Source organism: Ovis aries, chromosome 7 (assembly GCF_016772045.2).
Source record: "Ovis aries strain OAR_USU_Benz2616 breed Rambouillet chromosome 7, ARS-UI_Ramb_v3.0, whole genome shotgun sequence".
NCBI lineage: Eukaryota > Metazoa > Chordata > Mammalia > Artiodactyla > Bovidae > Ovis > Ovis aries.
In genome coordinates, this window is record NC_056060.1 from 38,269,012 (window position 1) to 38,279,553 (window position 10,542).

Here is a 10,542-nt window from a genome sequence, read left to right on the forward strand (position 1 = left end):
ATTGTTGTCATTATTGTTTAGTTACTAAGTTATGTCCGACTCTTTGCAACCCCATGAACTGTATAGCCTGTCAGTCTCCTTTATTCATGGGATGTCCCAGGCAAGAATACTGGAGTGGGTTGCTATGCATTTTAATTCAGATAGCCTAGTTTTTCATATTCAAGGAAGTCAAAGTGCATCTTCATTAAACCTGGGCATTTCAACAGAATCTGCCAACAGATTCTCTCATCTGTTATCCTATGTAATCAAGCAGCTGCAGACATCTTATCTTCACTTTATTATATAATAGGCATAACATTTCAATCTTGAAGCATCCCTTAGGGGTCTTTACCAATGTATAGCTTAAACCAACATCAGTGACAGATGCAGGGGGCGATGCAACCTCCCAAGGTACTTTTCCTCCCAGGCTTTAGCAGTTATAGCTTTGTTTCAGTTAGCTCTTTAGGAGGTAAAAGCAACCACTGTTTATAACTTTTCTGAGCTGTGAGAAGTTTCTATGCCTATTGTGCAGGGGTTTAGCCTGAGTAAGGTATCAGAGTTGAGGATATCTGGCAAAGCAGTTCTATTTAACTTGAAGCATTTTAAAGAAAGGAGTTTATCGAAACACTGGTTTAACTGCATCCCTGCCTCTGTACTCACATTGCCTTCTCCTCTCTCAAAATTCCCTATGCCTTACTTTTAAGGTACACATCATTGCATTTAAGACCAACATCAACCATCCAGGAAAAGGTGCTTGTCTCAAAATCTTTAAATTAATCATGCATTACCATGTAAAGGGATATTCACAGGTTTTAGGGATTAGGACATAGACTTACTTTCTTGAGGGACACTATTTGGGCTTCCTCGCTGGCACTAGTGGTAAAGAACCCGCCTGGCAATGCAGGAGACATAAGAGACATGGATTTGATTCCTGGGTCAGGAAGATCCCATGGAGGAAGGCATGGTAACCCACTGTAGTATTCTTGCCTAGAGAATCCCACAGATAGAGGAGCCAGGTGGGCTACAGTCCATTGGTGGCAAAGAGTCTGAAACAACTGAAGCAACTGAGTATATACACAGGACACTATTCAGCCCACTACATATTTTCACCTCAAACTATTGTTTTATCCTCATTTTTTCCTAATAAAGAAATGATATTCAGTAAGAGTCCTTCCATCTAATCATTCATCTTGGCCATCTGTTTCATCATCCTAGATTTCCTGGTTTTCTTTTCTGGATCAAGCTTTGTGCCATGATCTAACCTAGCATATTATTCACTTATATCTATAATATAATGAATGTGCCTACATATTTTGGAGTATTTAAAACTTTTTTTTCCAAATGTTAGTTTGGCGCATTTGGACCTGTGAGAAAGTGAAATCCATGCTCCAGTGGAGTGACATGCTGAATAGTGCAGAACTATCTATTAATATAAAAATACTTAGGTCTATGTATTTATACATATATACTCAGAATTTCACATTTAAAAGTGGATTTATTCTAATAAATTAAAATTCCACATTTATTTCTAGAACTTGTAAAAATTCTCTACTAGAAAAATATGATAAAATGGTGTTTGGGTTATTGCTATAGAACACAAATGCTTAAACCACAAAAACAAACAAACACACACCAGGCTTAAGTTCACTATAACAATACTAGAAAATAAAATAAATGAATTGCACAGTATGTTGTAATATTATAATTAATATTTCCTAACATAGATAGTGGATTACAAGCTGGGGGGGCGGTCATTCTTCCTAAAATACCTTTGCTTACTTTCTTGTTTTCCTTTCCAGGAAAATATTCTCACACCCTGTCTGACTTCTCGGTAAAGAAAACCCTCCTCTCCTACCCCTGAACACTGACACACATCACATACTCATGATATATATGAAGACAACAGGCCTGAACTTTTGAGCTCTCCCAGGAACTAAAATACATACAGACATGCGGCTGCCATTGCCTTTGTGCTCAGTTCTATACATTTTGATGTACAGTCAGATCAAACTCACTTTCAGGTGACTACATGATATTCACGACAAGCAAGTGGAAGTCTGATTCTTAAATTTGGTAAAATAGTTCTAACGATAAAATTTTAAATGTTTCTTAGTTAATCTGGGCCTCAAGGAAGGAAAGAGAACTGTCTTCAATGATTGGTGTTTTGGGTAAAGAACATACGCACAATGAATGCATGCAGCCTTGCATATATTATATTTCCTAGTTCTCTTCTGCACAGCTTCAAAGAGTTTTGAATTGTGGGGAATTACTACTAATTCTATATTATATACTAATTCATAGTACTACTAATTTATGCTATGTTCTAGTAGAAAAAGTAAAAGGCCTTTCAAAGTTTCTTCCAGATGTCTGATTCTACGGATGCATTAATTTCTTTATATATTTTCTGGAATTATACTGTATTTGGGATTCAATCATTTCCTTTTCTCTTCTTCAAAACTTTGTTAGATTTTATGTGGAGATCTTGAAAAAAATGAAGCTGACCTGAAGACTGAAAAATGCACACTGGAAACAAATTAATGCCTGGGGTTATTTTCTCTCCCTCCATGGGGCAATCCACAACAGGTTTATTCCTTTCTGCAGCTATTGAAATCTACTTATTGCACCCCATGAATCTGGGATGGGAGAATGGAGCTAGTGTTTCTTTCAGTCTCAGCTTGTCTTCTAGCTCAAGAAATAGGATTTGGATCATATAATAAAGAACAATGAAAATCTCACAGAGGTGCATAATTTAATATAGTCCAAGTTAGAAAATAGTGTCACCAAAGAAAAGCAGAATGTGTATAAAGCTGAAAAGGATTGGAGAAAGGAGTTTAGTTAATTTTATGGGGTATTTTTATTTTGGAGGGATAATGGAAGGAAGTAAAGTGTTCCATTTGTACCAATATGTGAAAAATAATTGCTTTTGAAGATTCTTATTTTTTTGGAATATACAAATAAGGAATGAAAGTATATCATGCCATTTAAATTACCTCTAGAGTAATACATTACATTCTTTTACCCTTTTAAATATTCCTAGGGATAAAAATTAGATTATCATGTAAGTATCAGTCCTAGAGATTTTTTCATTTTAACAATTCACTGGAAGAATTACAGTAGAAAAGACTTAAGTTCAACTGAACGTTAATAAAAGAGATTGCAAAACCAAGAGGTGGTAAGCTCCAGTGGAGAGGATGTCTTCATATTCTTTGCTTAGTCAATTACATTTTACCTATTAATGCCTAATATTCTATTCCAGGAAGTTAAATGTCCCAAGGCAATCCATATTAGAAAATTCTCTTATGAGTAAGAACTCATTAATAAGAGTTTATATTACCAATGAACAAGATTTAATTAAGTCTGAAACATTTTAATCATAATTTTTATGATTGCTTTACATATAACATCCAGTTTCTTCTTTTAGTAGCATAAACACTGTAACTGTTATAACAAACTTTATCTAGAACAAAATAATAATGTAAAGGAGTATATTCTTTTAAGATACGCCTAAACCCTAGCTCAAAAATAAGAGATTTAGATTACAAAAATAATTTAAATAAATAAATATATATATATAATTTAACACAGATTTACTATCTCTTTAAATACAGTAAAATATAATGACATCAAAGGCGGTAATTTTCTCAATTCATTATATACCAAATACAACTATATTGATTTCCCTTTGAATATCTGTGATCCAATTGTAAGCCAATGATAAAATGTACATTCACCACACATTGAGTTAATAAATAAACAAGAAAAAGAAAGCACTCTTAAAACCAGCAAAGATAATGGATTGCAAGGGCTTTTAGACTTGCAGAAAAAATACGTGTTAATATTTGCAATTTGATCTAAAAAAAAAAGCTGGTTAAGATTTGCCACTTTATTACTGTGATATTCAAAATAACCAACCTCATCACCAAATCTATTCAAATTCACATAAGCTTCTGTCCTATTTTATAGGCACATAAACTATCTTAACTACTGAAGTAGACTTGCCTTGAAAATAAATGAGTAGACACTCTAAATAGAACAGGCAAGCTGTTCATAATATGCTCCATGGATTTGCAAAATGCTTTCATTCTTACAAGAGCCTAAGCTCCTATGATCTAAAAAAAAAAAAAAAGGCAAAATATTCAGCACCTTACCTGTAACAAGAAAGCTGCATCTCCCTGCTCCAGCTTCATTTATGATGCTACAATTATAAACCCCATAGTTCTCATTGGAAAGACTCTTCACTGGGTATTCTGTGTATTCTTGAGAGTCAAACTGACCCGTCCGCAATAATTTGTTGCCCAAGCGCCACTCATAGGTCAGCACCCGTATTGGATAGGCTCTTAGGACCCTGCAGCTCATAGTGACACTTCGGTCTTGTCCTTGCCGGATTTCCAGAAATGCTGGTTCCACAGCAGGAGGATCTGTAGAAAAAGATATTATAACAGATAAAGCGGGTGATTGGCAATAAGCCAGTGGCTACTCTTACTATGAGAAGCTATTTTCAAGAATACATCTAGCCAAAGGAAAGGACTATTATTAGATAGGTGGAGAACATATTTAGGCTAGGAGATTTTGGCTTGGGTGAAAGTGAAAGTGAAGTCGCTCAGTCGTGTCCAACTCTTTGCGACCCGGTGGACTGTAGCCTACCACGCTCCTCCATCCATGGGATTTTCCAGGCAAGAGTGCTGGAGTGGGTTGCCATTTCCTTCTCCAGGGCCTGGGTAGGGAAACATAATTCCTGAGTGTAGGCAGTGAGTAGGATTAATTGCCTTAAAATAGCATTTGCAGGTGTGTGTGTCTGTGCTTAGTCTCTCAGTCATGTCTGACTCTTTGTGACATCATGGACTGTAATCTGCCAGGATCCTCTGTTCATGGGATTTTCGCAGCAAGACTACTGCAACAGGTTGCCATGTCCTCCTTCAGGAGATCTTCCAGACCCAGGTATTGAACCAAGGTCTCCTGTAGCTCCTGCACTGGCAGGCAGGTTCTTTACCACTGAGAGGCCTGGGAAGCCTCAGCTGAATCTAGAAGAGCTTTTTTTTTTTTTTCTTTCTTTCTAGCTGCTTCCCAGAAAAAAACTGTCATCAGCGTGTTTGGTTCACAGTGCATTGTGCTTAGTCACTCAGTCATGTCTGACTCTTTGCAACCCCAGGGATTACAGCCCACCAGGCTCCTCTCTGGATGGAATTCTCCAGGAAAGAATACTGGAGTGGGTTGCGATTCCCTTCTCCAGGGGATCTTCCTGACCCAGAGATTGAACCCATGTCTCCTGCATTTAAAGTAGATTCTTTACTGTCTGAGTCACCAAGGAAGCTCTGGTTTATACTGTTAGCAACCAAATGATGTTCTAGGTATAAACACAGAGTATCCATATTAGCATGAAATTCTGCAGCAGATGAAGCCACTGGTTCATGTAAGCAAATTCTAATTATCCCATATGAAGATCAGTCCTTAGGATTCTGGATACCAAGTATTGAATAATATGGGTAACACAAGTATATAAATTTATTTTCTAAATTATTTGGTCAGAAAGAATGTGACAGCAATTTATAATATTCATGTGTAAGCAAACAAAATTATGCTACAGGTGGATATGGATTTCAACCCACTGCAATGGTTCATTGATTTGGCGTAATCGGGAATTTTTTCCCTATACAATTGAAACTTGCTGCATTAGATACCTAATCTTTTTGTTTCTGACGGAAAGATTTCCAAAATGTGTGACGCCCTTCTCCCGTCATTCAGGTCAGGCAAAATACAGGCCTTTACTTGATGACTCCCAATGGTCATAATAAATAATACTTATTTTCTGGGATCTGATGCCATGATTCATTTAATAAAGGAAATTAGGTATGACCAATCAGTGTTTTCTGCAGGCAGAACTGCTCTGTGCAACACAACCGTATCCTTGACTACAGTGTATGACACCCTCCTGAGTTTCACTGTATCAATGCTGGACAGCTCTACCCAGAAAACCCTTCCTTGAAGATGCTAAAAGGTTTTAGGACTATCACACCAAATGCACCATTTGATATTCTTTATGTGTTAATCCATCTACTTTTTATAGCATTGCTCTCCTTTCTCACAACTAGTCTACTGACTGACCCTTCTTGCTTCTTTCAACAAATATGTTTAAGCTACCATATCAATTTTAATTTTATTAATAAGTTTAACTTTTGAGTCTTCCTTATGCAAACGCTAAGAATAGAAAAAATGAACAAGAAAAAATCCTCTCTGCATACAGTTTATGGCTTAATACAATAGATAAAGATTTGAATAGCTAATTTAAAAATTGGAAGGAAAAAATATTCTATGGTAGAAAGTGAAGAAGTGAATAACACCATGAGGACTGATCAGGCAAGGAATGTGATACTTGAACTGTATCTCTCAGGATGTATAGGAAATTGTCATGTGGGTAAACAACAGGAGAGGACACTGCAGATAAGAGGATAAGTAGGTACAAAGGTAAGGAGGAGACAGGGAGGAGGGGGTGTTCAGGGAAGTATAAGTTATAATAGTATAATGAGTGTGCAAAAGGTGCATGAGAGTTTGGGAGGAAATAAAAATGAAAAAAAAATAAGCAGAGATTGCCATGGATCCTTGAATATCATTTTATAGATTTTGAATTTTATCCAATTGGTATTTAAGACCTTTAAAAAGTTTTAAATGAAAGTTTTATATGAGTAAACCAATCTTTTAGGAAGATTGTGTGGCAGATAGGAGGAGTGTGAACCTTGAAGAGAAGAAACTCAAAGAAAGACTTGAACTAAAGTAGTGTCATAGGACCATAAATGACGCCTTAGACAATGATGGGGATGAGATGAAGATGGGGAATAAAGGAAAGGTAGTTTGAAACTTGATAGACATGTCAGATTTGTGCATGTATTAGTTGCACAGTTCAGTTCAGTTCAGTCGCTCAGTCGTGTCTGACTTTTTGCAACCCCATTAATTGCAGCATGCCAGGCCTCCCTGTCCATCACCAACTCCCGGAGTTCACTCAGACTCACATCCATCGAGTCCGTGGTGCCATCCAGCCATCTCATCCTCTGTCGTCCCCTTCTCCTCCTGCCCCTAATCCCTCCCAGCATCACAGTCTTTTCCAATGAGTCAACTCTTCGCATGAGGTGGCCAAAGTACTGGAGTTTCAGCTTTAGCATCATTCCTTCCAAAGAAATCCCAGGACTGATCTCCTTCAGAATGGACTGGTTGATTCTCCTTGCAGCCCAAGAGACTCTCAAGAGTCATCTCCAACACCACAGTTCAAAAGCATCAATTCTTCGGCACTCAGCTTTCTTCACAGTCCAACTCTCACTTCCATACATGACCACAGGAAAAACCATAGCCTTGACTAGACGGACCTTTGTTGGCAAAGTAATGCCTTTGCTTTTCAATATGCTATCCAGGTTGGTCATAACTTTTCTTAAAAGGAGTAAGTGTCTTTTAATTTCATGGCTGCAGTCACCATCTGCAGTGATTTTGGAGCCCAAAAAAATGAAGTCTGACACTATTTCCACTGTTTCCCCATCTATTTCCCATGAAGTGATGGCACCAGATGCCATGATCTTCGTTTTCTGAATGTCGGGCTTTAAGCCAACTTTTTCACTCTCCACTTTCACTTTCATCAAGAGGCTTTTTAGTTCCTCTTCATTTTCTGCCATAAGGGTGGTATCATCTGCATATCTGAGGTTATTGATATTTCTCCCAGCAATCTTGATTCTAGCTTGTGTTTCTTCCAGTCCAGTGTTTCTCATGATGTACTCTGCATAGAAGTTAAATAAGCAGGGTGACAATATACAGCCTTGACATACTCCTTTTCCTATTTGGAACCAGTCTGTTCTATGTCCAGTTCTAACTCTTGCTTCCTGACCTGCATACAGATTTCTCAAGAGGCAGGTCAAGTGGTCTGTATTCCCATCTCTTTCAGAATTTTCCACAGTTTATTGTGATCCACACAGTCAAAGGCTTTTGCATAGTCAGTAAAGCAGAAATACATGTTTTTCTGGAACTCACTCACTTTTTCCATGATCCAGCAGATGTTGGCAATTTGATCTCTGATTCCTCTGCCTTTTCTAAAACCAGCTTGAACATCTGGAAGTTCACGGTTCATGTATTGCTGAAGCCTGGCTTGGAGAATTTTGAGCTTTACTAGCGTGTGAGATGAGAGGAATTGTGCAGTAGTTAAGAGAGTTCCAGAAAAACATCTATTTCTGCTTTATTGACTATGCCAAAGCCTTTGACTGTATGGATCACAATAAACTGTGGGAAATTCTGAAAGAGATGGGAATACCAGACCACTTGACCTGCCTCTTGAGAAATATGTATGCAGGTCAGGAAGCAACAGTTAGAACTGGATATGGAACAACAGACTGGTTCCAAATAGGAAAAAGAGTGTGCTAAGACTGTATGTTGTCACTCTTCTCATTTAACTATGCAGAGTACATCATGAGAAATGCTGGGCTAGAAGCAGCACAAGCTGGAATCAAGATTGCCAGGAGAAATCTCAATAACCTCAGATATGCAGATGACACCACCCTTTTGGCAGAAATTGAAGAGGAACTAAAAAGCCTCTTGATGAAAGTGAAAGTGGAGAGTGAAAAAGTTGGCTTAAAGCTCAACATTCAGAAAATGAAGATCATGGCATCTGGTCCCATCACTTCATGGGAAATAGATGGGGAAACAGTGGAAACAGTGTCAGGCTTTATATTTTGGGGCTCCAAACTGCAGCCATGAAATTAAAGATGCTTACTCCTTGGAAGAAAATTTATGACCAACCTAGATAGCATATTGAAAAGCAGAGACATTACTTTGCTATCAAAGGTCCGTTTAGCCAAGGCTATGGTTTTCCAGTGGTCATGTATGGATGTGAGTGTTGGACTGTGAAGAAAGCCGAGCACTGGAGAATTGATGCTTTTGAACTGTGGTGTTGGAGATGACTCTGAGAGTCCCTTGGACTACAAGGAGAATCAATCAGTCCATTCTGAAGGAGATCAGCCCTGGGATTTCTTTGGAAGGACTGATGCTGAAGCTGAAACTCCAATACTTTGGCCACCTCATGCGAAGAGTTGACTCATTGGAAAAGACTCTGATGCTGGGAAGGATTGGGGGCAGGTGGAGAAGGGGGCAACAGAGGATGAGATGGCTGGATGGCATCACTGACTCGATGGCCGTGAGTCTGAGTGAACTCCGGGAGTTGGTGATGGACAGGGAGGCCTGGCGTGCTGCGATTCATGGGGTCAAAAAGAGTCGGAAACGACTGAGCATTTGAACTGAACTGAACTGAACTGACCTTGCCTTCTTTGGGGTTGGAATGCAAACTGACCTTATACAGTCCTGTGGCCATTACTGATTTTTTTCAATGTTGCTGGCATATTGATTGCAGCACTTTCACAGCATCATCTTTCAGGATTTGAATTAGCTCAACTGGAATTCCATCACCTCCACTAGATTTGTTTGTAATGATGCTTCCTAGGGCCCACTTGACTTCACATTCCAGGATGTCTGGCTCTAGGTGAGTGATCACACCATTGTGATTATCTGGGTGGTGAAGATCTTTTTGTATAGTTCTTTTGTATATTCTTGCCACCTCTTCTTAATATCTTCTGCTTCTGTTAGGTCCATACCATTTTTGTCCTTTATCGGGCCCATCTTTGCATGAAATGTTCTGTTTGCATCTCTAATTTTCTTAAAGAGGTCTCTAGTCTTTCCCATTCTATTGTTTTCTTCTATTTCTTTGCATTGATCATTGAGGAAGGCATTCTTATGTCTCCTTGCTTTTCTTTGGAACTCTGTATTCAAATGGGTATATCTTTCCTTTTCTCCATAGTTTTTGGCTTCTCTTCTTTTCACAGCTATTTGTAAGGCCTCCTCAGACAGCCGTTTTTTTTGGGTTTGTTTTTTTTTTTTTTTTTTTTGCATTTCTTTTTCTTGAGGATGATCTTGATTTCTGTCCCCTTGAAATGTCATGAACTTCCATCCATAGTTCATCAGGGACTCTGTCTATCAGATCTGGCCCCTTAAAACTATTTTGCACTTTCAGTAACCTTATATTGTACAAGCATCTCTAATATTTTTATATTTTTATTTATTTTACATTTAGAGTAGAGATTTTATCTTAGAAGGATAAAGGATAGAGGTGTGATAATGTTTGGCATTTAAATTCAGGTTTGTTTTAAGTTTAATGTTAATCCATGCCATGTATCAGTAAGAACAATACAAATTCTGTAGTTGTGGCCCCAGTCAGATACATATCTAGTATTACAAATTCCCTACAAGATACACATATTGAACAAGAGGTTGAGTTAGCAAAGGAGGCAGGGCGGTGAATGGAGGGTGAAGAGGGTAGAAGAAAGAAAGAACTGAACATGGATGCAGGCTTTTCCATACTACCTTTAATAACTTGCTTCGAAGGGAGAGTAAAATTAGGCAAGGATAAGCAGCCAAGGATTGTTGACCTGTTACTAGAACCATGCTTTTTAGCAATATTTCAGCAGAGTTTGAAATCCTTTTTTTTTAATAGCAAAACCATTACAACAACCCCCCCCCCAAACAACCTTGAATCACCTCCAG

General features: G+C 38.2%; 1 protein-coding gene across 1 annotated transcript in view; it reads right to left on the reverse strand.

Moving 5' to 3' along the window:
- The window catches only part of MDGA2 (MAM domain containing glycosylphosphatidylinositol anchor 2), a 925,916-nt gene that overhangs the window by 144,370 nt on the left and 771,004 nt on the right, over window positions 1–10,542 (reverse strand). The window contains exon 9 of the mRNA XM_042252298.2: window positions 4,128–4,397. Coding sequence (XP_042108232.1) covers window positions 4,128–4,397 — 270 coding nt within the window. The remainder of the gene's footprint in view (window positions 1–4,127; window positions 4,398–10,542) is intronic.